Source organism: Salmo trutta, unplaced genomic scaffold, assembly GCF_901001165.1.
Source record: "Salmo trutta unplaced genomic scaffold, fSalTru1.1, whole genome shotgun sequence".
Lineage (NCBI taxonomy): Eukaryota > Metazoa > Chordata > Actinopteri > Salmoniformes > Salmonidae > Salmo > Salmo trutta.
The window spans coordinates 2,462,120-2,475,060 of record NW_021823154.1 but is presented as its reverse complement, the minus strand read 5'-3'; the positions used below and the strand labels follow the sequence as shown (position 1 = coordinate 2,475,060).

Sequence of the window (12,941 nt, the reverse complement as noted above, 5' to 3'; positions counted from 1 at the left end):
AGGTTTGATAAATTTCAGACCCCTGTCACCAGAATCAGTAACTTCAGAAGATGGTTATATCTTCCTTGAGCTCTTGTTTGCAGAGTCTAGACCGTCTTCATCTGAATCTATAACATCGTTAAATGAGTACAGGCCTCTCTCTCCAGACTCTCCTATTCCTGATTTCAGACCACATTGTTGTGATTATTATTTGCTATTCACAGAAGATCGATCTTCGTCACCACAATCAGTCACCTCAGACATTGAATTCTCTGGATTTAGCCTTGAGGAATTGATTGCTGAGGACAGAGCAGATTCTCCTGAATCGATGTATTCAGACATTGAATTTCTGGATCAATTGGAAGCAGAACTTGTTCCAGTCTTGCATGAATCAGCTTCTCCAGTTTCTGATTCTCTCCCTCACTCTATTCAATCTGAAACATCTATTAACAAATTCATCTCACCTGCCTTAGTCCAGTTTGAATCTGTGCACAGAGACACCAAAACAGACATGTTATCTACCACAACAATGGCAACAGAAGACTCTGTTGAGGCTAAAACCACATTGCCAGTTGTAGCTAAAACAGCATTTATACAGCTTGACTTGAGTGATGAGAAAGTTTGGTCATTATTACCAGTCGCTGTAATGATGCCAGTACAGCAGGAGCCAGCTAATTCCCTTGTGGAGGAACATGAATACAATTTGAAACACCAAGATACATCTGAAATCAAAATTTTACCTCCTGTGTCAGTATTTTCAGAAAGTAGTTCACAATTCAGACCTGGACATTGTGATTATTATTTGTCATACAATGGGAGTGTTTCTCCGATACCTGAATCTGTAACAACATTTGAAGATCATAGACCTCTTTCTCCTGACTCACCTAATACACAATTCAGACCTGGACATTGTGATTATTATTTGTTGTACGATGTGTGTAGGTCTACATCACCTATGTCTGTAACTTCAGACCTTGAATATCGTGGTTTGTACAGACCAGATTTCGCTTCAGAGAGTGAATTTACTGTGACAGTTCAAAGTAGCCTATCTGAGTATAGACCACTCTCACCAGAATCAATAACTTCAGAATGGGACTTTACCTTCCTTGAGCTCTTGTTTTCAGAGTCTAGATCATCCTCTCCAGAGTCTGTTGCATCATTTGATGAGTACAGGCCTCTCTCTCCTGACTCTCCAGTTCCTCACTTCATGCCTCAATGTTGCGATTGTTATTTGTCTTTCACTGGAAGTAGATGTTCATCACCAGAATCAGTCGCTTCAGATATTGAATTCTCTGAGTTCTGTCTTGAGGAACTGTTTGCTGAAGACAGAGCAGATTCACCCGAATCATTTATATCAGAGAGTGAATTTGTTGAGTCAGTTGAAAGAGGTCTAATGGAACTCAGACCCTTGTCACCAGAATCAGTAACTTCAGAAGGTGATTATACCTTCCTTGAGATCTTGGTTGCAGAGTCTAGACCATCTTCACCTGATTCTATCACTTCAAATGACCAATATCGAGCTCTATCTCCTGATTCCCCAATCCCACAATTTAGACCCACAATAATTGAGTCGTCAATGTCATTCTTTAGCAGATCTTCGTCACCTATTTCAGTAACTTCAGACGTTGAAGGATCTGGCTTCTATCTTGAGGAATTTGTCAATGAAGAGAGACCATATTCTCCAGAATCTTTTGTGTCAGAGAGTGAATTCGTAGAAGCAGCTGAAGGAGGTTTGATAAAATTCAGACCCCTGTCACCAGAATCAGTAACTTCAGAAGATGGTTATACCTTCCTTGAGCTCTTGTTTGCAGAGTCAAGACCATCTTCATCTGAATCTATAACATCATTAAATGAGTACAGGCCCCTCTCTCCTGACTCTCCAGTTCCTCACTTCATGCCTCAATGTTGCGATTATTATTTGTCTTTCACTGGAAGTAGATGTTCATCACCAGAATCAGTAGCTTCAGATATTAAATTCTCTGAGTTCTGTCTTGAGGAACTGTTTGCTGAAGACAGAGCAGATTCACCTGAATCATTTATATCAGAGAGTGAATTTGTTGAGTCAGTTGAAAGAGGTCTAATGGAACTCCGACCCTTGTCACCAGAATCAGTAACTTCAGAAGGTGATTATACCTTCCTTGAGCTCTTGGTTGCAGAGTCTAGACCATCTTCACCTGATTCTATCACTTCAAATGACCAATATCGAGCTCTATCTCCTGATTCCCCAATCCCACAATTTAGACCCACAATAATTGAGTCGGCAGTTTCATTCTTTAGCAGATCTTCGTCCCCTATTTCAGTAACTTCAGACACTGAAGGATCTGGCTTCTATCTTGAGGAATTATTTAATGAAGAGAGACCAGATTCACCTGAATCTTTTGTGTCAGAGAGTGAATTCATAGAAGCAGCTGAAGGAGTTTTAATGAAATACAGACCTCTGTCACCAGAATCAGAAACTTCAGTAGGTGAGTATTCCTTCATTGAGCTCTTGTTTGCAGAGTCTAGACCATCTTCACTTGAATCTGTAACATCATTTGATGAGTACAGACCTCTGTCTCCTGACTCTCCAGTTCCTCACTTCGTGGCTCAATGTTGCCATTGTTTTTTGTCTTTCACTGGAAGTAGGTGTTCATCTCCAGAATCAGTCACCTCAGATATTGAATTCTCAGGACTTAACCTTGAGGAATTATTTATTGAGGACAGACCAGATTCACCTATTTCCCTCTGGTCAGAGGGCGGTGATGATGATGTTGGTATTTTTCCTAAAACATCAGAGTGGGAATATGATGCAGGTCCTCCAGAAATGATCCCAACTGTACATTGGACTATCATACCTCAGTTCATGGTGTCTAAAGCTGTACAAACAGGCTTAACACTAGAATCTTTACCCCAGCCAGTACATGAACTCTCTGAGGTGCGGCCTGTGTCTCCAGAATATAGACTAGTTTACAGGGCAGTTCCCATCAAACTAATGTCCCATACGTATGACCCAGCGAAAGAAGGTGAAACCTACTATAGTAACTCTGGTGTTTTCGAACATTCAGGACAAAGATACAAAGTTAGACAGGTTCTTGACTGTCAGAGGGAACATTGTGGGGATTTCAGGCCAGTTCAATTGAAGGAATCCAACCTTGGCATGCCTAGTGTCTCTGAAACCACAGCAGTTGAGGTGACAAAACAAGATATCTCCTCACTAAAACACTTCAACATCACTGACCAGACAGTCACAGATACTTTGCATAAACCTCATTTGCAAATATCCCAGCCAGTAGAGACAGAAGTCAGAACCCCTTCCCCCATCTTAGCTGAATGGGAGTACACCCAGTTGTCGTCCCTTCCTGAGTACAGACCTCTTTCTCTTGAGTCACTCGGTTCAGACATGGATGGAATCCATTTGTATCTTGACCACTTATTTACTGACATGAGGCCATCTTCACCTGAATCTGTTGCATCAGTGAATGAATACAGGCCTCTCTCACCTGACTCTCCAGTTCCCCACTATGGACCTAGAATCCCAGATGTTACCATGACTGCAGAGCGTAGATCTTCCCTCTGTGCCGTTACGTCAGACATTGAATTGTTTGGATTATGTCTTGAGGAATCGTTTGCTGAGGACAGAGCAGATTCACCTGAATCAGTAACATCACATGTTGTATTCTCTGAGTTCTGTCTTGATGAATCGTTTGCTGAGGACAGAGCAGATTCACCTGAATCATTTATATCAGAAGGTGAATATGAACATGTACACGAGACACTCACTAAATCCAGTCCTCTGCCACCTGAAGATGAGTACGCTCGTTCTTTCGTTCAGTACTGGCTTTCAGAGTTACAACCATCCTCTGCAGAACCCATGATATCACTAGATGAGTTAGATGCTGCAGATACAAGCCCATCTACAGAAATGGAGGATTCTGAATCTCCGCCTGTTTATGAATTCTCTGAAGGAAAAACATCAACTCTAGAATATAGACTGGTTTATAAGGCAGTTCCCTCCACGCTAATGGCCCATACATTTCACCCAGCGTACCAAGGTGAAGCGTTCTTGAATAAACCAGGTGTTTTTGAATATTTAAGAGACAGACAGGCTAGAGAGATAATGGAGCGTCTGAAGGACAAAGACATTTTCCTGGACAGGCCGGTCACACCAGAGTCAATAACATCAGAAGAGATTCAGTCTTTTTTGAATGATTGGTCTACTGAGTTAAGGCCAAACTCACCAGCCTCTGTTGCATCACTTGATGAGCATAGGCCTCTCTCTCCAGACTCTCCTATTCCCCAGTTCTTACATCAATGTTGTGATTATTATATGGAACTCCCTGGTGATAGGTCTTCATCACCTCAGTCGGTAACGTCAGGCGTTGAATACTGTGGATTATATGTCGATGAACTGATTCCTGAACACAGACCTGATTCTCCTGATTCCTTTTTGGCTGATAGTGAATTCAGAGAGTCAATTGAACAGTTTTTTATGAAATTCAGAACCTTGTCACCAGAATCAGAAACATCAGTAGATGGTTATTCCTTCTTTAAGCTCTTGTTTGTAGAGTCTAGACCATCTTCACCTGAATCTGTAACATCATTTGATGAGTACAGGCCTCTCTCTCCTGACTCTCCAATTCCCCAGTTCTTGCATCAATATTGTGATTATTATGTGTTGTTCCCTGCTGATAGGTCTTCATCACCTGAATCAGTAACATCAGATATTGAATTCTCTGAGTTCTGTCTTGATGAATTGTTTGCTGAAGAAAGAGCAGATTCACCTGAATCATTTATATCAGAAGGTGAATATGAACATGTAGACGAGACGCACACTAAATCCAGTCCTCTGCCACCTGAAGATGAGTACGCTCGTTCTTTCGTTCAGTACTGGCTTTCAGAGTTACAGCCATCCTCTGCAGAACCCATGATATCACTAAATGAGTTAGATGCTGCAGAAACAAGCCCATCTACAGAAATTGAGGATTCTGAATCCCAGCCTATTTATGAATTCTCTGAAGAAAAAACATCAACTCCAGAATATAGACTAGTTTATAAGGCAGTTCCCTCCACGCTAATGGCCCATACATTTGTCCCAGCGTACAAAGGTGACACTTATTTGAGTAAGACAGGTTTTTTTGAATATGAGACAGGAGACAGACAGGTTAGAAAAGTCCTGGATCAACCGCATCAATCAAGTGAAGACTTGAGGCCAGTTAGTGTTGAAGAACCAGCCTCACCTTGTCATTCTGCTACTCCAGCAGAGGAGGAGACAGTACAAGAGGGTTCCTTGCTAACAGTCCCTCATGTCACTGACCAGACAGTCACAGAAACTTTGCATGAACCTCATTTGCCAATATCCCAGCCAGTATCGACAGAAATCAGAACCCCTTCCCCCGTCTTAGCTGAATGGGAGTTCACCCAGTTGTCGTCCCTTCCTGAGTACAGACCTCTTTCTCCTGAGTCACTCGGTTCAGACAGGGATGGAGTCCTTTTATATCTTGACCACTTATTTACTGACATGAGGCCATCTTCACCTGAATCTGTTGTGTCATTTGATGAGTACAGGCCTCTCTCTCCTGACTCTCCAGTTCCCCACTTCATGCCTAAATGTTGCAATTATTATTTGGCTCCCACTGGTGATCGATCTTCGTCACCTATATCAGTAACTTCAGACATTGAATTCTCTGAGTTCTGTCTTGAAGAATTGTTTGCTGAAGACAGAGCAGATTCACCTGAATCATTAATATCAGAAGATGGAATGAGATTAGTAGATGAGTCAGACAAAGATAAGAGCCAAGACAGACCAATGACACCAGATTCAACATCGGGAGAGAGCCTGTCATTTTTAGAGGACTGGTTTTCAGAGTTAGATTTAAGACCATCCTCCCCTGAATCCCTTGTATCACAAGAGGAGTACAGGCACCTCTCTCCTGACTCACCTGTCCTCCAATATGGACCTGGTCTGTCTGTTTTTGCCGTGTCATCAGGAGAGAAGTGTTGGACACCTGAATCTGTGATATCAGACTGGGATGAGTTTGGTCTGGAGGACTTGTTATGTGCGACCAGAGCCTGTTCTCCTGACTCCGTCTGTTCCAACACAGATACTGTTTTAACAGATGGTCAACATTCTCCTCCAATAGACCAGGTTTCCACTGAACATGAACCTGAAATGAGAGTTGAAAGAGCACGCTTAAAACAACCCCCGGAAATAATAGGGTCCCCTTTTAGTTTAGTTTTCCCAGTTGTTTGCCAAACTCACCGAGCAGTAGAAGCGTTTTTTTGTAGGGCCTCCTCCCCAGACAGCCACAGAGAACCCGTAGAGGATGTAGATTTAGATTGGTTAGATGATGTAGAGACTCACAGACCTCACCAAGCGTCCTCTCAGTCGAGTCACGTGCTATCTGACGAACAAAATCTGGGATCTCCTGTTGCTGCTGTCAGGGCAGAGGAGGCAGTTCACGAAAGACCTCAAGCAAGTTGTAAGTCAATCCAAAGAAAAGAACACAGTAATGTCCCTACGTTGAAAGGAAGTGAAGTGCAACCCAAGATTGACGAGACAAGCAAAAGAAAGCCGATGAGAAAAGCGGAAGACAGCCGAGTTTCTGCGCCGTCGGTAAGACCACGCACGTTCTCCGTCAGCAGGGAATGCAGTGACGCTTTCTAAAAACAATTAAGTCTGGAAGTGCGTAGTGCGTAGTTCGCATGCGTCGTGTAGGACCCTTAGGCTCAAGCTTTCACTAATGTGTTTTGACGCATAGCTGTAGGAGCTTGACACTCCTGCTGAGGCATGTTTGCATCAGCAATGCAGGAAGTGTCTCAGAAAGGCAACTAATGAACGGTAGTGAGACACATTTAGTCTCAACGCCATGGACTTCCTTCCTGTCACATGGTGTGTCCTCAAGCTAAAAATGGCTGACTAAATGTAACTTTATTGCCTTCTGTAGTGACCTACTTTTGACCAGAGATGTGCAGGCCCTGGTTAAAGTAGTGCACTACAAAGGGAATAGGGTGCCATAGGGCCCTGGTTAAAAGTAGTGCACTACAAAGGGAATATGGTACCATTTGGGACATAACCTCAGAAATGGACTGGGATACTGCATGATGGTGCATTTATTCACACAGAAAAAACAACAGATGTCATGTCTTACATTGAAAGATTGCTTTGGAGCTTAGTAGGGTTAACAGTTGATTGCATTGGAGCTTAGTAGGGCTGACAGTTGATTGCCTTGGAGCTTAATCGGGTTGACAGTTGATTGCCTTGGAGTTTAGTAGGGTTGACAGTTGATTGCCTTGGAGCTTAATCGGGTTGACAGTTGATTGCCTTGGAGTTTAGTAGGGTTGACAGTTGATTGCCTTGGAGCTTAATTAATCGGGTTAACAATTGATTGCCTTGGAGTTTAGTAGGGTTGACAGTTGATTGCCTTGGAGCTTAATCGGGTTAACAATTGATTGCCTTGGAGTTTAGTAGGGTTGACAGTTGATTGCCTTGGAGCTTAATCGGGTTAACAATTGATTGCCTTGGAGCTTAGTAGGGTTAACAGTTTATTGCCTTGGAGCTTAGTAGGGCTGACAGTTGATTGGCTTGACTGTGTCTTTCCTACTGTGGTATTCCTGCATTTCAGAGAATGTTGTCCTGTAGAGAAGGCTTTAGGAGAATTTCTATAAGAAATGTACCCATCGCATTTTGATATAAGGAGATATATGTGTCAACGAGGTCGTGTCCTAATCAAATGAGTACTGCGGAACTGCTTCTATGCTTTGTACTGCTATTAGAAGTACAGTTCTTGTAAGTACATGCAGGTAATGTATGTACAGTGTGACAATACTATAGGTTTATTGGTTTGGCTCATCATTTTTGGTAATTTCATTAATTCATTGGAATGTTCATTTGAAATACATTGTCATGATGTATGGAACCTTGTTGCTGCATGTACTGCATTGCTCCTTTTTTCATAATATAGTTTCCTCAACAACATTAATCATTCATCATTGAGGTTGATACATTCCAGTAACTTTCCCAAAATTCCCAGGTTTTCCAGAAATCCTGGTTGGAGGATTCTTGGATGATTCTTAGAATTCTTCCAACCCAGGATTCTGGGACACCTGGGATTTTTGGGGGAAAGTTACCAGAATTTTGCAACCCTACCTCTATCACAAACTCATTTATAGTTTTTTTCCCCATTCCATCATTCTCATCCAGGTTTCAGCAGAATCCTCCATGGAGAATCTATCAGAACCCAAACATGTATTAGCGTTGGACCAACCGTCTACTAATAGACCTATCTCAAACAAAACACTCATGTCTGAAACCCAATCTGTGACTCCAGATCTCCAGATTCCAAATGCCTTTGAATTCAGTCCGTTATCCCCTGAAATGACAATGCCCACTGAGAAGATGAGGGTTTCGCCAGAAAGTCCAGAAAAACCATTGAATCTGAACAAGGAGTCATCTTCTTCTGAAACCAGTCCAGTGTTACCAGACCTTCTCAGCCACAACTCTGAAGACAGCCAAGGCGATGAACCACAATGCTCAGCGACCAATCTACAAACACCCCTGGAGTCAGGGGCACCCGCCGAGCTTGATCAGCTGCTGTCGGAATTTGAAGAAATCAAACCGGAATTCCGACCAGAAACTCTGGAACCACTGGACTCACCTCTTTCGGAATCCAGCGAAGTGGGTCTTGAAGATCTACAACCTTATGTTGAGTTTGAGGATCTCTTGCCTGAATCAGATGGAAATCCCACTGAGGGTGAGGAAGAGATCTCTAGTCTAAGTCCCTCATCCCCTATTCAGATCACCGGGGAGACAGCTGAAATAAGTGTAGTGGCCTCAGTGCCGACCGATCTCTCCCTGTCCTATGAAACTGATCCGGAGGTATTTGGGGTGACCACAGATCTAATCAAGACCTTGCCAGAACCTAGCCAAGTTACAGCTGATCCAGTTCAGTTGAGCCACTTGGAGTACCTGCAAACACACAGAGCAGAAAAATCAGATCTCAATGGTTCCATATCTTTGGTTAGCCCCACTGCTGCTACCAAATCCGTCAGAGCACCGGAATCTCCAGAATCATGCCATAAAGTTCTTGAACTGTCATCAGAATCAATTGTTCCATCTCAAAAGTTCCAGTCACTCGAACATGATGATGCTGCTGTTTTTACCGAACCTTCAACTGTAGAAGAACATCGAATCAGTCTCCCACAGCAGGACCAGGAAACAGTTGATGAAGAATATGACAACTCCAAAGAAACATCAAGCATTCAAGCTGCAGTCAAAAAGGCATCTATTGAACAAAGCAAAGTATTGTGCGAATCTGGGGGATTAACCACTGAGCCCAGCCAATTGGTAGATGAAACATGCATGAGCAATACCCCAGAAGTTGTGTCACATTTAAGGGATAGCACTCCCCCTGAAACCCTTGAATACGATGAGCAGTCGCCCCAGTCACGTTCTGAAGTGACCCCACAGACTCCAGAGACCGTCACCGCCTACAGGTCACATTTAAGGGATAGCACTCCCCCTGAAACCCTTGAATACGATGAGCAGTCGCCCCAGTCACGTTCTGAAGTGACCCCACAGACTCCAGAGACCGTCACCGCCTACAGGTCACATTTAAGGGATAGCACTCCCCCTGAAACCCTTGAATACGATGAGCAGTCGCCCCAGTCACGTTCTGAAGTGACCCCACAGACTCCAGAGACCGTCACCGCCTACAGGTCACATTTAAGGGATAGCACTCCCCCTGAAACCCTTGAATACGATGAGCAGTCACCCCAGTTGCTCTCTGACGTGACTCCACAGACTCCAGAGACCGTCACCGTCTCCAGGCACTTTAGCTTCGAGGAGTTGATCCCTTACCAAAGTCCTAGGTACCTCAACATGCTCTCTGAGGAGCTCAAGCCAAATACGAGTGAGCAACCATCAGAGAATCCAGTCACCCCCATAGAGGAAGAGTTCAGTCCTCCAGTCACCCCTGTTGAGGTAAAGTCCCATGACTCCCAGCCTGGTCCAGTAGATCCCATGGCAGAGATGGTGTCAGCCCAGCCTGATCCAGTGGAACCCAGGGCAGAGATGGTGTCAGCCCAGCCTGGTCCAGTAGAACCCAGGGCAGAGATGGTATCAGCTCAACCCGTTCCAGAGGTTACAGCATCAGCCCATGATGAAGAGTTCTTCATGGAGTTCAGCCTCCCCCCTGAGTATGCTGAGGCATCCTCCTTTATCCACAAACCCAAGCCTCCGGCCTACGCAGAAGTCATACGAGGCAGCACCACCATGCACTTATACGAAGACTCTGACCCGGAGACTTACTTTGACTGCAAACAGGGTGTCTCAGACTTCTTCGAGACGGAACCTGACGAACCGAAGAAGAGGGAAAGGTCAGGGGTCGGCCGAACCCAAGGACAAGCGTCCCATTCAGGAGCCCTGGGGAGAAAGTACCAGAAGCCGACGGCGCTTCCGGGTTGCTCCGCAGTGCGCAAACACGAGCGTGGAGTCCAGCTGTCCTCAGGGAGTGAGGATTATGAAGACGCACCTTATGATGACATCAAGGAAGAGAGCGAAGAGCTGGCCCAATCTCCCGGCACACACAGAGACGACTCAGCCTTTTACCAGGCTCCTCAGGAGCTTCGTCCTCTCAGAGCAGCAGATGATGATGACTCCCTGGACAGGGTGAGATGACTGTTGAGAAAATCCTCCCGCCATTCTTACCCATCTCCTGCTCTAACCCCCTAGCTCCTGCTCTAACCCTATCTCCTGCTCTGACCTATCTCCTGCTCTGACCCCCTAGCTCCTGCTCTAACCCTATCTCCTGCTCTAACCCTGTCTCCTCCTCTAACCCCCTATCTCCTGCTCGAACCCCCTATCTCCTGCTCAAACCCCCTATCTCCTGCTCTAACCCCCTATCTCATGCTCTAACCCCCTATCTCCTGCTCTAACCCTGTCTCCTCCTCTAACCCCCTATCTCCTGCTCGAACCCCCTATCTCCTGCTCTAACCCCCTATCTCCTGCTCTAACCCCCTATCTCCTGCTCTAACCCCTTATATCCTGCTCTAACCCCCTATTCCTGCTCTAACCCCCTATCTCCTGCTCTAACCCCCTATCTCCTGCTCTAAGCCTTATCTCCTGCTCTAACCCTTATCTCCTGCTCTAACCCTTATCTCCTGCTCTAACCCTTATATCCTGATCTAACCCCCTATCTCCTGCTCTAACCCCCTATCTCCTGCTCTAACCCCCTATCTCCTGCTCTAACCCCCTCTCCTGCTTCAGACGGAATGAATGCTTTAACTACAGTGATGGGATTTGAAACGCCTTTAATTCATATTTTAAACAGAATTCCTCTCGCATGATGTCTTCATGGGAAAGAACAGTGCCACTGACCCGTGATGATGTCTGCTGGGTAGCTGGTTTACATCAAGTTACTGTAACGTCAACGCAGGGATTCAGAAAGCAGGTGCAGTTAGTGAGTTTCAGAATAATGTAGAACGATACAAAACAAGAGAAACATCTGACAAGGAAACAGAACCAATACTGCCTGAAGAGTGATGCTAGGGAGTGCTGGATAAAGGGGGAGTAATCAGGGTAGTGATGGAGTCCAGGTTTTCCTCATGATGGGGTGCAGGTGTGCGTAATGAGGGTTGCCAGGTGTGCGTAATGAGGGTTGCCAGGTGTGTGTAATGAGGGTTGTCACGTGTGCGTAATGAGGGTTGCCAGGTGTGTGTAATGAGGGTTGCCAGGTGTGTGTAATGAGGGTTGCCAGGTGTGTGTAATGAGGGTTGCCATGTGTGCGTAATGAGGGTTGCCATGTGTGCGTAATGAGGGTTGCCAGGTGTGCGTAAAAATGGGTTGTCAGGACCGGTGGTTAGTAGACCGGCGACGTCGAGCGCCAGAGAGTGGGAGTAGATGTGACAGTTACATTGTGTTGTTCTTGTTGCCCTGAAGAAGGCACAGTGATTCCCACACGGTGGTGGTTTAACCAATAAATGACTGGGAGCTTTTATAGAGAGTGTTCTACTGTCTTTATTTATTTATATAGAGAATGTTCTACGGTCTTTATTTATTTATATAGAGAGTGTTCTACTGTCTTTATTTATTTATATAGAGAGTGTTCTACTGTCTTTATTTATTTATATGTAGAGTGTTCTACTGTCTTTATTTATTTATATAGAGAATGTTCTACGGTCTTTATTTATTTATATAGAGAATGTTCTACTGTCTTTATTTATTTATATAGAGAGTGTTCTACTGTCTTTATTTATTTATATAGAGAATGTTCTACGGTCTTTATTTATTTATATAGAGAGTGTTCTACGGTCTTTATTTATTTCTATAGAGAGTGTTCTACGGTCTTTATTTATTTATATAGAGAGTGTTCTACGGTCTTTATTTATTTCTATAGAGAGTGTTCTAAGGTCTTTATTTATTTATATAGAGAGTGTTCTACGGTCTTTATTTATTTATATAGAGAGTGTTCTACGGTCTTTATTTATTTATATAGAGAGTGTTCTACGGTCTTTATTTATTTATATAGAGAGTGTTCTACGGTCTTTATTTATATAGAGAGTGTTCTAAGGTCTTTATTTATATAGAGAGTGTTCTAAGGTCTTTATTTATTTATATAGAGAGTGTTCTGCGGTCTTTATTTATTTATATAGAGAGTGTTCTACGGTCTTTATTTATTTATATAGAGAGTGTTCTGTGGTCTTTATTTATTTATATAGAGAGTGTTCTATGGTCTTTATTTATTTATATAGAGAGTGTTCTACTGTCTTTATTTATTTATATAGAGAGTGTTCTACGGTCTTTATTTATATAGAGAGTGTTCTATGGTCTTTATTTATTTATATAGAGAGTGTTCTACGGTCTTTATTTATATAGAGAGTGTTCTGTGGTCTTTATTTATTTCTATAGAGAGTGTTCTATGGTCTTTATTTATTATTATAGAGTGTTCTACTGTCTTTATTTATTTATATAGAGAGTGTTCTACGGT

General features: G+C 43.5%; 1 protein-coding gene across 1 annotated transcript in view; it reads left to right on the top strand.

The window, feature by feature from the left end:
- LOC115189439 (ankyrin-3-like) overlaps positions 1-12,941 on the top strand; it is a gene marked incomplete at its 5' end in the record, with an annotated part of 88,096 nt that overhangs the window by 66,732 nt on the left and 8,423 nt on the right. Inside the window, 1 exon segment of the mRNA XM_029748068.1 lies at positions 8,159-10,624. Within this exon segment, the coding sequence (XP_029603928.1) occupies positions 8,159-10,624 (2,466 nt within the window).